The sequence below is a fragment of the Priapulus caudatus genome, unplaced genomic scaffold (genome assembly GCF_000485595.1).
Source record: "Priapulus caudatus unplaced genomic scaffold, Priapulus_caudatus-5.0.1 Scaffold70, whole genome shotgun sequence".
Taxonomy (NCBI): Eukaryota; Metazoa; Priapulida; class Priapulimorpha; order Priapulimorphida; family Priapulidae; genus Priapulus; species Priapulus caudatus.
The window spans coordinates 653,996-671,671 of NW_014577131.1; the positions used below are offsets into that span (position 1 = coordinate 653,996).

General features: G+C 38.2%; 3 protein-coding genes across 3 annotated transcripts; all 3 read right to left on the minus strand.

The window, feature by feature from the left end:
* Positions 1-632: 632 nt before the first annotated feature.
* On the minus strand, positions 633-9,737 carry LOC106821381 (putative phosphoenolpyruvate synthase). Its single transcript, XM_014826148.1, has 17 exons — positions 9,702-9,737; positions 9,276-9,348; positions 8,343-8,435; positions 7,721-7,903; positions 7,398-7,529; positions 7,094-7,178; positions 6,520-6,764; positions 6,137-6,196; positions 5,567-5,667; positions 4,696-4,831; positions 4,344-4,435; positions 4,050-4,128; positions 3,703-3,751; positions 3,058-3,134; positions 2,674-2,776; positions 1,494-1,568; positions 633-1,127 (listed from the first exon to the last, which is right to left on the minus strand). Exons 2-17 carry the CDS (start codon positions 9,342-9,344, stop codon positions 1,045-1,047), a joined length of 1,662 nt encoding a protein of 553 aa, XP_014681634.1. The 5' UTR covers positions 9,345-9,348; positions 9,702-9,737; the 3' UTR covers positions 633-1,044.
* A 1,114-nt stretch (positions 9,738-10,851) lies between these two features.
* Positions 10,852-14,637, minus strand: LOC106821358 (putative phosphoenolpyruvate synthase). The gene is made up of 9 exons (XM_014826120.1): positions 14,477-14,637; positions 14,059-14,117; positions 13,398-13,519; positions 12,989-13,095; positions 12,618-12,784; positions 12,294-12,364; positions 11,858-11,922; positions 11,500-11,647; positions 10,852-10,902 (listed from the first exon to the last, which is right to left on the minus strand). Exons 1-9 carry the CDS (start codon positions 14,635-14,637, stop codon positions 10,852-10,854), a joined length of 951 nt encoding a protein of 316 aa, XP_014681606.1.
* Positions 14,638-16,044: 1,407 nt separating this feature from the next.
* Positions 16,045-17,580, minus strand: LOC106821372. The gene is made up of 4 exons (XM_014826139.1): positions 17,497-17,580; positions 16,743-16,909; positions 16,567-16,635; positions 16,045-16,217 (listed from the first exon to the last, which is right to left on the minus strand). Exons 1-4 carry the CDS (start codon positions 17,539-17,541, stop codon positions 16,085-16,087), a joined length of 414 nt encoding a protein of 137 aa, XP_014681625.1. The 5' UTR covers positions 17,542-17,580; the 3' UTR covers positions 16,045-16,084.
* Between the last annotated feature and the right edge of the window lie 96 nt (positions 17,581-17,676).

Genomic DNA, 17,676 nt, shown 5'->3' on the forward strand with positions numbered 1-17,676 from the left:
ACTATAGCGAAAGTTACGCCCGAGAGTCCAGAAGAAGATGCCGTCGACATTCCACAAGATAAATAACTTCAATTAAACGTTCCTTTCAACAAATGGGTTTGCTAACTGCCGGTTTGATTTTTCCAGTAAATATGTAGTGTGTCTTACCATTCGCAGCATTCAAATGTAATTAGTTAATTTATGAATTAATTATAAATCTTTGAACTAATTAATCAATAATTTCGTATATTTAACGATAACTTGCAAAATCACAAGGTTGTCTAGGAAAACAAACACGAAAGCTATCTTTACATATCCGAAAAATTATTAGAACTTATTATACTGTTTACGCACCTTTCGGCTCCAGACTTCATAATTATTTGGAAAAGTGTGTATAAGTGTAACTGTATAAGTATATCTAATTAACAGCATCCATGATACGAATTGTATCTTATCTATATATAAACAAAATTCATGTACGTTCTACGTTGTTTAAATCTTGGTTTTGACATTTATGTTATCGTATTATATCAAATCTTCGGTATCACACTATAACGTTCGTGTAAGCACCTGGTGCAATGTAAGAAGCAACAACATCAGAGTATATAGCAAATTTGCTCGTAGCAAAATAAGAAAACATTACAGAATTTCCTTTTGAAACCAAATTTGACGAAATTATTTATTAATTAACATGTTGACTAAAATCTCACACATAACACCAACTATTTATCATCCAATCTATCGAAGTTTATGCATTTAAAATATTTATTTTTTATTTTTTATATATTTTTGGTTAGAGTGTATCTCAGCGTACATCTGTGAATTAATTTTTCAGTAGTCAACCTGTGTTTATAATTAGGAGAGCGCCCTATCCTGTAAGGTGGAAAACTCTTATACAAATGTTGATGCACCGGATTCAAGATAATTATAGAGGCCGAATTTGACTGTATTTATAGTCTATTGTTATTTGTATCACACCAAGCGTCAGGGTAGCTAGTATTGACATATTAGTCAATCCCGCAACTTCCTCATTAACCCTATTTACTTGACTGTGCATATTCTTCATTACTCTGTTGCTTCTTCCTCCTGGGTTATATGAATAACCTTTGATATGGTGCCCAATGTTCCATTCAGTATCACTTCCTCACCTATCAAAAATGGACCGTTAGCATATTATTTGTATTTCATTATTATAACATCGATGAATGCATTGCTAGAACACCGACAATGGTCACGAAACATTGGTATACACGACTGCATGAATTCAATCGGAATAGGCATCGTATTCGCATTAAAAAACACAAAATGTAGATGTCAAATTCTGCCACGTTAGATTCATGAATGAGAAAACACACGGTGATTACCAACGCGTATGATGGCAAGCAAATCCCTCCTGCTCTATAACTCTCGTTGATCTATTCACTACCCAATTTAATTTATATTATATCATTATAATCTGACCAACTTAGTAACTAATAAAACCTACTGAATTAGTGTAGTACAACGGGTGCTACCTGTTTTAAAGATATGTGTAGCTTTCTTGGCAGAGACGATGCATGGAAGCCCATACTCTCTTGCAATTACGGCTCCTAAAGTCATATAGAAACCGCATGTTTATTATTACCGTGGTTTCTTAGTATTGCGTGTATATTATGTTGAGCTGAAATAGGTGTACCCTTGCTACTACGAAAAATGTTTTAAAGCCGCACAGTGCGCATCCAAACGCTAATTTCTTCAGTACTAGACTAGCAAATACTTCGTGTCATGCATAATCATACTACCTTATGGCAAAATAAACTCTAGTTCCTCCCTTTGGACTGCGCGTTCCCTACAAGAAAGAGGTGCGAAATCAGGTAATCAGGCCCCAACGCTAAATTGTTTCAAACAACATAACATCGAAGTGGTGACGTGACGTCAGATGTTTTTATCTTTGCTGCGCCCGTACCGCTGTACCGCGGCACAGCTGCACGGTTGCTTGGAGATTGGGGAAACTGACAAACTGTCAACAACATTGGAGGTATTTTCAAAATAGCTTTTATTAAGGACACGCCGCAGTGAAAATGGAGCGAACTAGAGTTTATTTTCATAATGCGTAGTATGATTATGCCATGACACGCAAGTCATTATGCCTAGTCTAGTACTGAAGAAATTAGCGTTTGGATGCGCATTGTGCGGCTTTAACATAATAATACTGGGCATATTTTTTTATCAGAAATACTTGTTAATAAACGTATCTATTCATCCATCCATCTATCCAGCCAGCTAGCTAGCTAGTCATCAAGCCATTTCATTTCTCCCTTCTTTCCTCTCCTTCCGTCCATCCATCCATTAGACAATCCATCCATCCATCCATCCATCCATTCCATCCCATCCATCCAGTCCATCCATCCATCCATCCATCCATTCATCCATCCATCCACTCCATCCATCCAGCCATCCATCCAATCCATCCATACCATCCATCCATCCATCCAATCCATCCATCTATCCATCCATTCCATCCATCCATCCATCCATCCATCCATCCATCCATCCATCCATCCATCCATCCATCCATCCATCCATCCATCCATCCATCCATCCATCCATTCATCCATCAATCCATCCATTCATCCGTCCATCCATCCATCCATTCATCCATCCATCCATCCACCCGTTAATTCTTCTGTCTGTCAATTAATTTATCCCACTAACCATGAGACATTAGGCCACCCATCTCAGTACACAGACCAGACACCAGGGGGAAGTAAGGTGACCAACCGATGTCCGTGTAGGCCACGATGAGGATCTCGCCTTGCTACAAGAGAAGTAGAATCGTGCGTAATCATTTTGATTTTTTCCTATTCATATCCTGTCCAATTAGACCTCTGAGTTATAAAAAGCTGTCACTATACTGTGATATTATTTCGTATACCATAAGCACCGAGCGTTTTTATCTATCACTATCTTTGGACGTTACTTTAAATAGTCTAGCACTTGCTTTTGGTGCATATCAAGTAATCAGCAAATATTTGATGATTGACTTGCGACAAACGTATTTTTGTTTCATATTTTTACTCTTTATAAAGATGTTGTTACCTCAATGCTGTTTGCCTCATCCAGAGATTTCACAATTCTACATTTTGCTCGTATAACACCATGACTGACGGGCATACCTGGAACCAAATTAAGGAACATCTGAAACGAACACCATTCTGATCCATCTGGAAAAAATTTCGGTTACGCAAATACTAATAATACGTGCATTGATTATAGGAAGGCAATTTGGCATACATAGTTTTGCACTATGATGCCTGAGTGCTAGTAAAGTAAAGCTTGCATGCATTACAATAACGAATGGCTCACATTACTGGCTGACATGACCACTGATCTCTATATACTAACATATAGCTATAATATATAGTTATATATAACATATCTAACATATAGTTAGCATATTATAAAGATTAGTGGACATGACTAGAAATGCAACAATGAGACAAATAGCCGAGATATTTATAAAAACATGATAATTATAAATTTTTCACGTATTTCTTAGCCTTTATTTCAAACTAGTTTAGTTCGCAAAAATAACGCGAATCGCCGTAAAAATAAAGATGTCGTTAGTGATGCGAGCTTATGATGATGATAGCGAAGAGTTCCGGTGTAATGACGTCATCAACATTTGATTTCTTTTCAAATAGAAAATATGATAACATTAATTGATGTAAAGCAATGAATCACCTTTCAGCTCCCCTGTTGTAGGAACGTCTATCGTGTCACCATCTTCGATCTGAAAATTCAAGTTAGGGAGTTTAAAAATTGGATTCAATTATCGAATTGCTTTGGCGGAGAACAATTGCGAATTACGGACCAATGGGAAATCACCTATACACATTTTGTTCTATATACTGAACGTATTTGTGCAGATTTGCATGCACGTGGATGTACGATCGTGGAGTGTGTATGTGTCTGAGTATACACATGCACGGTGGTGTCTGCGTGCGTGCAGGCACGTGTATGTTTGTTTGCTTGTGCGCACGTGAGCGTATTCGTATTGTATATAAGTGAGTAGTCTGATTTTAGCTTACAGGCGTTGGATAGCCCGTGATAAGCTCTTGGAACTCCATTGCCATCAGGGCTGGCATCATCTTTCTTAGTCGAACTGCTCTGAAACAGTAAAAGAAACCTCTAAGTCAAGTATGAAATTATTAGCAAATTATCATACTAAGTACTGTATGCATGATTAATCTTTCAATATATGGTTTCACGTACGAATTTTTAAATACAAATGATGGGTGAAACTAATACGTACTATTATGGAACTATCAATGATAAAGTAACTAGTAAATTATGGTTGATATTTTTACGTGAACTTGACTAACTTGTTGATGAGTCTGGCGGATCGGGTTTTTATCAGCTCTGCTATTTCCTCGTGTTTGAGGTAAAAGATTAATTCCTTTTCCGGTAGACGGCCCTAATTTATCAAATAAATTATGCAATAAATAATACGGTGACAAACAGCTCCAACGCCTTGTAAAATAATTGTCAGTATATTGATATTGCTGCAACTATGGAACGCGGAAAATGCCGCAGAATTGCAAATTGCATTGACTCTTGTTAGTTGTTAGTCATAAACGGCAAAGTCGTACACGCTACACCTAGATGTTGAACACAGTAGACGCACAACAAACGCATCAATAAATACATGAGTAAATAAAGAGACATGAAAAGCACCTCGTTCACAAGCAGCTGAGCCAGTCTAAGGTATGCTTGACGCAAAATGTCCATGGATTTGATGGCCAAACTTTTCCCATTTTCCCGAAAGCCAACTGCGGCTCGTGCATACGGTAAGAGGAATCGTAAGATTTTTCTGTCAAAAATAAATATAATCATGATTTAATTAATCTGTTCGTTTATTACGTTCATTTCCCTTAACACTTCTGTAGCTAAGCTAAGAGGTGTGTAAAGTTTATGCTAAGCTGAGCTTAAGCTACGTGGCGCCGAGATATCTTTATGTGCATTTAACATCTCCGTCATTATGGTAATATTGGGAAGGAGATTCGTGCCTGTGATCGTATTAGTGGTTACGCGTGAGTGTAAAGGTTACACCATTTGCTAACGTCTATCAAATACAGATTATAAAAAAACATAACAACAATTATATACGTATTCAGTTATTTTCTTTAATTGCACTGCCTTAACTATGTATAATCCCATAGCGGGGCAACCGCGTACACTAGAGGTGAGCGAGTAACATCACAAAACTTACGAGGCTATTGCTGTGTCGACTATTCTCTAACCAATGCGTAGTATATCAACCCTCTCATTCTCACTCTCTCTCCGATCCTGTCTCTAGTCAAAGCCGCGGTTATATACGCACATTTGTGGACCGGCCTACCTATTGTTTCGGGTCACTCCGTACTACGCTACTGCTTGTAATTGGCTAATTCTACCACTGTCAAATCCAGAGTTATAACTTTACACAGCTAGCCTGTATCCCAAAATAGAACAATAGCTTAGTCATGTATATTTATTTCTATGCCTTTCCGCGGTATTAAAGTAATACACGGATTACATGATAATAAATTCTTGTATTTATACTCACTTTTTGATGGGACCAATCGTGGATTTAATGTTATCAAGCGCTTCATCTTCTGTCATTTGCTTTTTTGTTTCCCTCAACTGATGATCAGATTTCGTCATATCCTTGTTGCATATTAAAAATATATTATTATGAAATACATTTGTTAAGATCATAAATCTAATAAAGACAAACAAACAGAGAAATATAAGCATAATAACGAGAAATAAGCCTAAGATCCATGTCAACGGGACAATAAAGGCGTTAAAACACGGTTAACCTATATATATATATATATATATATATATATATATATAGAGAGAGAGAGAGAGAGAGAGATATTACATAGAATATATTCTATATCATATAACACCATATATCAAACACAAATTCAAGCACTAAATTGCTTATTACAAGTTATCAGGGTAGAAAATGTTCTCAAAGAGATAGTTTCAGATACTTTACTCCTAATGTTATTATTAAGTCCAACATTATGTATATTGTCATCAATACATAAATCACACGCGAGTGATATCAACGTAGACGGATCATGGCGGTTTTACGTGTTGTAGTGACGTCAGCCATTTTACTCACCTGTATGGTTCGTACAACTTTTGCTGGCTCCATTGCCCACGTTTTTTCTGAGAGTTCCGACTGTAAAAACAGAGTAGATAATAAAGAGTAAATGAGAAAGAAACTATTCCGAACGCATTTCGAAGTATTCTTTTTGCCTACTAGATAAATAAATTTATATACGACTCATTGGGAGTAGTATCATTAGTTCATTAAGCAATTAATCGAAAAAATATTAACGTGGTTTTTTTCATCCGTTTTTTCATTGAAATAGCATGAACCAACATATAACATTTGCGGTACAATTATTAGCATTCGTTTTAGTATCCCTTGCCAAATAGATTTTGGTTGGAAGAATTTAAAACGACTTAATTGGTCGAATAAAAACGAAAAAATACTGTTACCTCGCGCACGCATCTATGTCCGTGAATCTCGATAAACGTGGCAAAATCCTGCTTCAATCTGCCGCTCTCGTCTGATCTGAGCCAATCAACCGCCTCCTCAGGTGTCAGTGACTGGAAAAGCTCCGCTTTGCCGCAGTCTACTACTGCTATCGCCATCTTTCGGAGGGAAGCTGGAACGTCTGCACTGATTACGTCTGTGCAGGTAGCTAGCAGCAATGCAACATCTGACATCACTTCGGAGTGTTCTGTAACCGAACATGTGGTTGATGAGTGCTTTATGTTTTGATAACCGCGTAGTGGAAATTATGGTAAAATATAAAATCAATTAGCAGCTTTCTTAAAGAATATAAACGCATGTTCTGCACTCTATGCATTATTTGAGAGAACACCACAAACAAATGTGATATTCAATGCATTAGTGTCTGCATTTTCTTAGTACGGAGAATCACGGTCTTCCGACAAGCTGACTTAAACAGATAATTATTATGGTTATTATTGAAGTACACTCAGGACAGACGTTTAACAACGCATAAATAAAGATGATCCTGAGTGTAGTACTGTGCCGATGGTGTACCTGAGTCTTTCTTCTTCACAACTTGTGTGACAATATGACTCGTTATGTTAGATACATTCGAGGCTTGAACGTGGCTGTACCAGGCCTGTAACATATTGAAATCTTTATTAGCGGTTAGAAAGATGGATAATTTCGTACAGTTCCAAGTATATACTATAAATAAAATAATTAATATTCAACTGTTGAAAAGAAAATAATGCGATGGTGACGGAAAGGAAAAGAGATGGAAAAAGCGTGTCGAGATATGATCTATAACTATAGCCCTTTCACTTTGTAATAACATTCGATCAACCCCAGTACGCACCCCAGAACTTATCCTTAATAAGTCCTCAATTTGGCGATGTAACGTGAGTGGGTCAGTGGTTTTGAAGTCCGTGCTGATGCTTCTAACAATGGTGTTACTTCGCTTCAGGTTGCGCTTAGTGCTGAATGCGTCCTAGTAACGAAGGTCACAGCCGATAAGCACGCAATGTATACAATACATAACTAACGCACTCCAATAGCAAAGATAAACGTAACGAAAAATGAGTAAATAACCCCTTTAATAAAAGTTAAGTAAATCGTAAAGTAAACAAACAAAGTAAACGTAAAAGCAAACTCAAGAACCGGATGTGTAGATATACTTACTGTATACACACAGAGAACTCCTAAAATCTTTCTGTACCACGGGACATAGGTGGTTTGGTAGCGCTTGTGAATTCCTTCCAAGTATTCGTCTCCCGTGGAGCCTCCAAACAGTAAAATATCCATAGTATTCTTCATGCTTTTTGTATCCGATCCCATTGTGTACTCATTCCCGGAGTATATTCCCTATAGATTTTTTAATTCTTTAGAATTTCTAAAAAAAAAATTTTCAACGACGAATTTCGAGCAATGAATTGTCAGGGGCGTGGAGTAGTTCTTTAGTTTATCAAATTATCAGTAAATATTTAATAATACGATTATGTGAGCGTGGACACAAATGAACATTCATCATTGCCGGAAGAGCAAATAAACAATATCTGATATTTCTATGATTTTTTGCACCTTCGGAAAATCTGTGACCGAATAATTAATATGAGAAATACATTCTGTTCCTTATACTTGTTGACGTATTGTTGCTAATATGTAGATGTGAAAATACTCTGAACTAAGCGATACCAGCGAACATATCATAAAATATTTTTTTAAGCTAAATCGTCTCGGCTTTGCTACTATCTGTGCAAGTTTTTTTTGTGTTAGATCCAGTAATGGTTATTGCCATACTTACGCTGTACATGTTCAGGAAAAAATGTTTGCAGAAGGTTGATCCGAACACGTCTATGTACGTATCCGCAGTAATTCCCGATGGCCACCGCATGATCTAGAAATCACACATACAGATAATACGCTCAAATATACGCATGTTAATTTTCGAATACATCTTGGATATACAGTTTTTGAGTAGTTCACATATTTAATAATTTTATAACAAAGTGATATAATCATCGCGATGAACTTCTCAGTGAATCTAGACTACGCGAGATGGTTCAATTTCTTTGTAAAACTTAACGCAGTACTTCTCATCTCAGCGGTATATGTGTGTGCCTGGCTGTCTGTATGTACGCGTGCCTGCATGCGTGTGTATCTACCTATATACGTATGTGCCAATACGTGAGTACGACAACGTGCGTGTGCGCGTGCGCTTGTGTGCGTCTGTCCAGCTTCGTTGGGCATCATTTTTACGGGAATCACCGCACTTACTTTTGATAGTTATAAATCAGAAAAAAACGGTAAGATGTCAACGTGCGGGGAGGGTGCTCGGAGTCGACGAATGGAACCTGATCTATATACGCACTATATCACGACTCATTGTTTACACCTAGCGTTGATCTATGTACGCACTATATCATGACTCATCGTTTATACCTAGCGTTGATCTATATACGCAATCATGACTCATTGTTTATACCTAGCGTTGATCTATATACGCACTATATCATGACTCATTGTTTATACCTATCGTTGATCTATGTACGCAAGCATGACTCATTGCTTGTACCTACAGCGTCTACACGTCTTACATCTTGGGTGATGCATAGACCATAGATAACAGACATGGTCGTGCGTGGTTTCACGACATATGAATTAGTCTCGTAATAAGTGTTCTCTATTCTAGCCTAGTGCTCTCTGCTGCTGCTGCTGCTAATCGAATAATAACTACCTGTCCCATCCCGGCGACGTTAGTGACGAATGCGTCTAGTGTGAGAGGTGTCATCGCTTGAGGCATCATCTCCCTGCGGTCCATACAACGAAATAGATGTTAATAAACGAAGACGAAAGCTTATATGTAGCAAAACAAATTCCGTTAAGAATAGAGGACGAGTGACCTTATTCGGTCAAACGACAAGTAATGATTTTTTTCGATACAGGCTTTTGGCACGAGTAAAATTTGTCACGTCACACTGAATAGCTGATGGATCGTTAGCCCGTACTTGTACTACTCAGCATTAAAGAACGATCAGTGTTCTAGAAAGGGTTATTCTAGTAGTGATTGAGTAAGTACATAGAAGGACTATTGTACCTGAGGTTGAGAAAGAAGCCAGCGACAAGTGGGATACAATGTCAAAGCGACTATAAAACTATTCACCCGGTGATTCGCGTTTGTATTACAGGTTCGTCATTCAATTAACGCCCGTTCATCCTGCTCATTGATCAGCTCGTTTCTGACTCATGTTGAGGACGATTGGGTCGAGCTTTGCAGCAGGTAGATCTGCCCGTCTTTCACTGGCAAACTCTAATCTCGCGCGTCGTCCGTGAACGAGTTCTCAACCTGTAAAACATGTAATGTCAGCGTTTCTAGCTGGCGTTACATAGAACTGAAAATACTATTTATATGTGCCCATGCAAGAGCTCATATCGCATAATGCGAATTCGAATTATTGTAGACTTGCCACGTTTCAGGTTACCTGCATTGTATGAAACAGATAAGTAATCCCCACAGACTTAGGTTGATTTACCTGTATGCCAATGTTCCCCGAAATTCCAAGCTGATTCGTCTGTAGGCTTACATTCACCTTTTAGCGTCTTGTGCTCTATTTCCCGCCTTCTCCTGGTCTGTCAATCAACAAAATGAATTTCGATCACTTAGTTGTACCATTGATTTCAGTTATAATGCCTTCTAAGAGCCGAACTCTTAGTTAGATGAGATAAGCTGGGGTAGCGGAGATTATTGTATACATTATGGGTCGCGTCGATTCTGTTTCTGTTTGTCCATTCGATATAATCAGAATTGTTTGGGGTTCGAAAATATAATCGAATAATAATTCACCTTCACTGATACCCCGTAGAAACTGCAAATTTGACCCCCCATCAAACTAGTCCGGACCAGCGCGCGCGCTAATATCTTTCAGTTCAGTACACGCTATCCCGGGCTGAAATACGCGCTGTCTATGATGAAGTGCTAAGTTAGCGCGACGAATGAAAGAGCGGCCAGGCCCGCATCGAAGCGTGCTAAGTTATCCAATACTAATGTCGGATAAATAATGAGACTATAATGAGAGCTCGGTCGATGACAAACTGTCGGATGAGGCGTACATGTTTACGCCATTCCGTGGAACAATAATTTCCATTGTTAGTATGTTAATTTAATTGTAATATATATTTCATTTTATTTTTATATTTATAGTATTTTTAATGATATGTATAATTTTCGCGGGATCTCACTTACCACTAACATCCATTCTTACGCACTTGCTTCCTTATGATTATCTCTTGATGCTAAGCTTATCGTTAGAAGGCTAACGATGCAGAAATATTGTATCTGGTTCCGTCACTCCCGAAGACACCGCCTGGAAGCAAATAATTTATTGCGTTTCTACTATTATAGATCTATTTATTATCTATTATTATTATTATTATTATTATTTACTATCTATTTATTATTTATATAAGAAAGATAACGGGTTTTCAGAATCATAAAGATTGACTCATTTTCATTTCATAGCTCATTTTCTTCTAGATTGAGAGTGAAACTGCGATCTATCTGATAAATCTATTCCTTTAGATGTATTCGTGATATTTTATTTCAGAATCGAAGCATAGAATAAATAAGGAGATTCAAAAGCATTTTCAAAATATCTGCACTGGAATTAGCTTCATCATGTTGAACGACAGTTTCTATGCATATTTCGGAGTCTATCCGTCTGGTCGTTATCTCAAATACCCTGTTTGGAGGAATCATTCCTATAGGGATACGCATAGAGATACTCACCTCGGCAGTCTGTGTTGTAATGCTACCTACGGGCGAATTTCAGTAGCAGTCTTATGCTAGATTGTACTTCCTCTCCTAACCTACACATCTCTTTCAAATTTGCACGCTCACTACCCGCCTTTGTTCTAATTTTAATTTCTTGGATCATTTATTTGGGATGGTTTCGTCAATTTACCTCCCCGATTCCGTACGACACGTTGATGGACATGACGCCAGGGTTTCCAGACACTGGATCTCTGGTGAAGAGAACACCGGCAGCGTCTGCCTTCACCATCTCTTGCACGCAGACGCCAACATCTGCTGCTACAACCTGACCGTGGTTCCTGCACGAAAGACGTTCCAATGCAAAAGACATTGCGTGATGATTTTGTTTCCTCGTGATAATATTTTTTGCCATTATATCTGCAGCAGTTATATTCATTATTAACTATCACTGTGTTGTCTTTAAGTTAACGACAATGTAACTTATTATTTGGATGCTTTCATAGTTCAATATACAGGCGAATATACTCTGAAAAGTGAGACGATCATACCTCCTGTACTCAACAGCTTGCTGTGTGAACGAGGATGCCCAACACTTTACGATAGCGTGGCAAATCTGGAAATGGTATCGCAAATATTATCAAATGTAGTATAATATAGCTGATCTCAGTCATTACATGAAATACGTCTGCAAAGCTGGTACTTGTAACGCGTAATTGTTCATACAAAATAGTAAAAACACTTTATAATAGCGTAGAAATTCTGAGAAAAAAGGTATCGCAAGAATTTTGGTAGTAGCTTAAAGCATAGTACCTGATCCTCGCCATTAGCGTAGGAAAAACTGAAATCGGTCTGCCAACATGCTTTATGGAAGCTAACTTATTAAGCTATGATTGCTAACGCTATAATCGTCGACTGCAGAGACATATATGTGTTAGGTATGTCTCATTTACTACAGTTTACGGCTCGATCTATGCGCATCAATACCTCCTTTATGCCCGCGACCCCAAGAAACGTCTCCATCTGCCCCGCGAATGAAGCTTCACCACCATCTTCTCCTTTAAAAGTTAGTCAAAAATATTTTTAAATATCACGATATTACATGCCGAGAATTCTTGTTGCTGTAAATTCCACTAGCATTATTAATGTTAGATGTGTTAACTGTGCAACATACCGACAGCAGAGACAACGAATTGTTGTCATTGATAATCAGAAACAACTCGATGTTTTATTTCGTCCAAAAACATTACTTGATGTCTTGCTTACAGGCAAATTTTTATGATAATATTAGACGTTAGTTGTCCAACATACCGACAGCAGACGATCGTACGGCAAACGTCTTCTGTTTCCATTCATCGCTAAAGAGATCGTTCAGCTGTTTCGCGACATCCGTCTCTAACGATGTACTCAGCTTTGTCTTTGTGAAGCTCTCCACGGTGGTTTTTGATAATTCCTGTATACTGCCTTCCTTCTTCTGACTATAAATAAGTAAAAGCCCCCGAGTAACTTATATAAGCTTTATGCATTTCCTACAATCAGTGGAAAAGCAGCAACCAGCAATGTGATACGAACTTAAACCATAATAGTGGGAGAAACGTGCTTAAATTTATTCTACGATACTCTGCTCCTGATTTCTTACTACTCCAGGTCAATAGTGTGTTCAAATTTATTTAACGACTTACTATGCAACATCCTCTAGTTCTTTAATGCAGGCAGTCAGGGTCTTGTTATCGTTCAGATGATGTTTGTAAGCCGCAACGGTCATGCAAAATCCTCTTGGAACCAGGAACTAGAAGCAGAATCAATAGTCTCACACAAATTCTATTTCAAATAGGTAGGCAAGGCAATCGTGGCGCAGGGTATATATATATATATATATATATATATATATATATATACTTCGGGGTTCCGCGCACATATGATAGGAACACGGTACACAATATAACTCATTATGATGAGTTCTGATCGTATATAACAGCCATGTTTTCAATGTTTGACTGCCACACTAGTTAACCCTTCCTTCTTACCTGCGATAAAAATTTCGATATGGGCAGTCCACAATCCAGACAAGATGTCTCGTATTACACGTACCTTGCCAGTTAGTTGGGTCAGCAAGGCCAGTTGCATACCTTTACCACCAACCAGTTGTGAGGAGGCACATGCGGGATTGGTGAAGTCCAGTGTTAGTGCACTATTGTTAATTTCTTCTCCCACTTAAATTGCCAAATGATAATATATGACAAAACTTAATAAATAATTAAATAATTAAATAGGCAAACAAATACGCAAACAACAAAACATTAATGTTGAATTTTGAATTACATGTTAAAGTTACAATAAATAAGTAACCATGGTTAAAAGCTATATATAAATATAAATATATAATTATAATATTAACTATACCATATAACTAATAAAAGCACACATATATGTGTATATATAATTAATCAAATTCGAAAAGTTCTATTCCCATTATTTGATACTATTTAGTAAGTAATATAAAGCCTTAGGCCGCTATACTTTATCATGTGTAATATACAAGCGTAAAATTGCGATGTCAAATACGCAACGTCACCAATCTCGTGTGTTTTTGTACAATTTTTAGGGAGTAGGATCGCATACATTCATGACTATTCCTAAAGCATTGACTAAGGTAGGCATTCAAAATCACAACCACGCATGTATGCATTTAACGTTGGTAGGAGGTACACGATTAAAGGAGAAATATAATTTATAGGAAATTAATTCCTACCTGTTTCCTTTAACATTGGGACCGATTGCTGAGGAATCGCTGCACACAGACCGTGATGTCTAAAAAAGAACGTTCCCCGACAACTTTGAAAACATTTCGATCTACGAATAGTCTGCATCAATGACTTTAATTAACATCTCGAAATCGTTACATGTTTTAGATAACCTGATAAATGCGAATGTTCTTTACTTCCGCCACGAATGTTTTGCTCATAATCGATATCCTTGCATCATTATTAATCACATTCATTGAGCGGTCACACACATTCACACACCAATATACAAGCACACGCGTACGTCACGCACATACACACGCACACAGACAACATATGTACACACACACACACACACACACACACACACACACACACACACACACACACACACACACCCAACACATACACAGCACACACACACACCTGTACATGTAATCAGTAACGCCCCAGCCCTTGATTCCATTGATCGTCACATCGGTGAATTGCTCATGAATCCTGACGCTCCATTTATCTCCAGCATAAAGAATTTGCTCCTGCTTCTTCTCTACCGTAACAGTGCAGTCAAGGTGGCCTGGGTGAAACATAGATTACATGAAAAAATATAATCTAATTATAAATTAAATCGATTACGCTCTTGATATGCATACAGGGATTAGCGATGCAATTCTTGTCTTGTGTCTATATGACTAACTGAACACCTAGTATTGCTTACGTTTGATTACAGCGTGGTGTATACTAAGCCTAAACAGATGACCATATTAACTAACTATACCAGACGAGAGCGTTGAAGCTGAATTGTCGGGGATGCTGCGCTGAATGTCGCGATCCGCGACAAGTGCAGATCGCTTGATTTCAGCACAAGTGTCTGTCCACTCGGCAAGACCATGTATCCGCTAGTGATGCTGGAAAAACGAAGAAAATGTGTTGGAAGGCAAAGTCTTTCATTATGCTTACTACATGATTTTTTCATGCTTCATGGAAAGTGACAACTGATTGAGATTATCGCAAAAGCGTTTTCGATATTATTTTTGAGATATTTCTCGGGAGAGAAAAAGAGCCAAAGATACCGATACTAACTAGTTGCAGGGTTTATAAGAACTAGGCTGTATAGGATTAAAATAAATTCAAATCATCGAAAATTATCTCAAAATCTTCTTTTTTTTTAGATTATTTAACCCTGGTGTATGGTTGGGGTAAAAAACTATAGCTTTATGGTAACAGAGAAGCCACTATAATTATTATTGAGTTTAAAAAACATTTACATTGTATTACTCACTATTCAAATTATCTTTCGATTATATAAAAATCTTATAGTTATGTAGAATATCATTAGAAGCAAAATAAGGCTATAATGTTTATCATACTTATATTTTATACCGATATCAATATCATATGAAACTGGAACTTGTACTTACTGGGAGGCAAGTGAGGGAAGACTTCTGGCCAAAAGGAGAAGATTGTTCCATCCTTCAGAGGAATATAATTAATAAGATCGACAAAGCTGTCGTGGAGAACTTTTTTACAGAGTAGTGAACTATAGAGTACGAAGAATCAAAACATGCACGCTGTCGGGGTTTCGCGTACAAAGATTAAAATGACATTCGACATTTATAAATTAGTTAACAGTATCTGGCAATAAATTGATGGGAATATCTTAGTGATTCATCAGAAATACCATTTCGCGCGTGTTCGCATGGAATGGCGCCACTGGCGCGTAATTTGCGTATCACTCTATGAGAACACTAAGAGGGGAAACAAGCTGCTAACCTCCAGATATCCCCAGTTAGCAATGTATCTGTTGTATGTGCTCCAGTCTCGGATGCCCCATGCATGCTCCCTGACTCCTCTTAACAGCAGCTTCTTCTCCGGCTCTCCTTCCACAGTTAGCTCACCATGTAATTGTGCGCAAACCTCATACTTGTGGTTTTCTTTACTATAGATAGAATGTGGAGGGCGTAGTAAAATGTTTTTTCTTATTTGCATTTAATAGTTCAAGAGATTGTCTAAGTAATAAACATGGTAAGTACAATTTCATGAAACATACCTGTATTTATTTAAGCGTTGAAGGTAGCTAGGGCTCCATGGTTCTCTAGCAACAACATCGGAAACCACAGAAAGATCGTTGTCATCGATGTATGAGAACTTCCCAGAAAAAGACGTACACCTGCCAAGAATTGCTTTTTGATTATTTCTTACGATAGGCTATGGTGCGGTCACCGCGATGGCATGAAATGCAACGACGCAACGAAACGCTTACAACGCAACGCATAGTAACGCAGCATAAAGGGGTTAATTTTAAAAACAATTACCTACCTCATACAGTGTACTTGATAAACCTCAAAGGGCACAAGATTTAACTACCCTGGCGGAGATATCCGTTACAAGTCGTCCAATAGTAATCGTCGTTATAATTCAAATACGTAAAATGGTTATAATCCTAGTAGATAATACGAAAAAAACAGTCGAAAAACACAGAACAACAACCCATAATTAGAGATATGACGTATACGTACACGAATGCAAATTGAACGTGCACTAGAATGCCTTCATCTTCTATATCCAGCTCATTTCTTTGACCTTCTCTGAAATAATAAAAAAACGGATATGCATAAACGACAGCAAGAAGGAGACGCTAGTTCTTGTACTAAACAACGACCGCGTCCATGATGAAATTTACCAAGAATTATACCTCAGGCGGCCATTGAACGTCACTCGCCACCTCAGCATCGGGTGCAGAACTTCAAACTGCAAGCCTCCTGCAGTGAATGTTTGTCCGTCGGTGTTGTAGACAGTTGTGTCGGGGAAGCTGGGGAAGTGAAAGTAACGTCCGTCCTCGAGCTTCAGCATCAACCATACCTGGAACAGATAGCTGCCATCACCATCGATTCTAAACCCGTTATTCTCTCCCACTCTCATTCTCTCTCACGCATATTGATACACACTTTTGCCTATATTGTTTCTCTGTCTCAATCTCTCTTTCTCTCTCTCGCTCGCTAGACATCTCACTCGCTCTCGCTCTCTCCCGTTCTCTCACGCTTTCTCTTTCTTACACTCTCTCTGTCTCCATCTCCCTCCTTTCCTATCTCTCATTTTCCTTCCATTCCTCTCTCCCTCCTTCCCTATCTCTCATTCTCCTTTCATTCCTCTCTCCCTCCCTCTCTATCTCTTATTCTCCTTCCATTCCACTTTTCCTCCTTCCCCACCCGCCCTATTCCCCTCCGTTCCTCTCTCCCTTCCTCCATCTATCCCTTCCTTTCTCCTTCCCTACCCTTGCTTTTTCACTATTGATTCTAAACCTGATACCCGCTTCCGTTAATTTTAAAGGCTTTTAGTTAAACAGCAACGAACTTCGACTCAATAATACTATATCTGCCGGTACTGTATACTGCCACTTCGGCGGGAAATGTGTAACCCTCAACCCTTATAAGTGATCTACTTCCTACCTCTGCAGTTCTTCCGTGTAGACGCGTGATACGCGCCACCAACATGTTTCCACGGCTGTCCACTCCATTAAAAGATACACAGTCAAATGCCTGCAGCAGTAAGTTTAGCATGCATGGTCACATGGCACGCTCACAATATACCTTGCCAAAACGGAGAAGGGTACAGTGAGGTGGATATAT

What these genes read in the sequence shown, in the direction of transcription:
- LOC106821381 (XM_014826148.1), bottom strand. Translation starts at nt 9,344, where the DNA reads ATGATGCCTCAAGCGATGACACCTCTCACACTAGACGCATTCGTCACT. An exon ending in TCACGGGCTATCCAACGCCT is followed by an intron (nt 3,752 to 4,049) that starts GTAAGCTAAAAT and finishes TTGAATTTTCAG; the next exon opens with ATCGAAGATGGTGACACGAT. An exon ending in TACAACAGGGGAGCTGAAAG is followed by an intron (nt 3,135 to 3,702) that starts GTGATTCATTGC and finishes ATTTGGTTCCAG; the next exon opens with GTATGCCCGTCAGTCATGGT.
- LOC106821358 (XM_014826120.1), bottom strand. Translation starts at nt 14,637, where the DNA reads ATGTTTCACCCAGGCCACCTTGACTGCACTGTTACGGTAGAGAAGAAG. An exon ending in CGTACGATCGTCTGCTGTCG is followed by an intron (nt 12,365 to 12,617) that starts GTATGTTGGACA and finishes TAACTTTTAAAG; the next exon opens with GAGAAGATGGTGGTGAAGCT. An exon ending in CAAGCTGTTGAGTACAGGAG is followed by an intron (nt 11,648 to 11,857) that starts GTATGATCGTCT and finishes TCTTTCGTGCAG; the next exon opens with GAACCACGGTCAGGTTGTAG.
- LOC106821372 (XM_014826139.1), bottom strand. Translation starts at nt 17,541, where the DNA reads ATGTTGGTGGCGCGTATCACGCGTCTACACGGAAGAACTGCAGAG. An exon ending in TACACGGAAGAACTGCAGAG is followed by an intron (nt 16,910 to 17,496) that starts GTAGGAAGTAGA and finishes TATCTGTTCCAG; the next exon opens with GTATGGTTGATGCTGAAGCT. An exon ending in ACGTTCAATGGCCGCCTGAG is followed by an intron (nt 16,636 to 16,742) that starts GTATAATTCTTG and finishes TTATTATTTCAG; the next exon opens with AGAAGGTCAAAGAAATGAGC.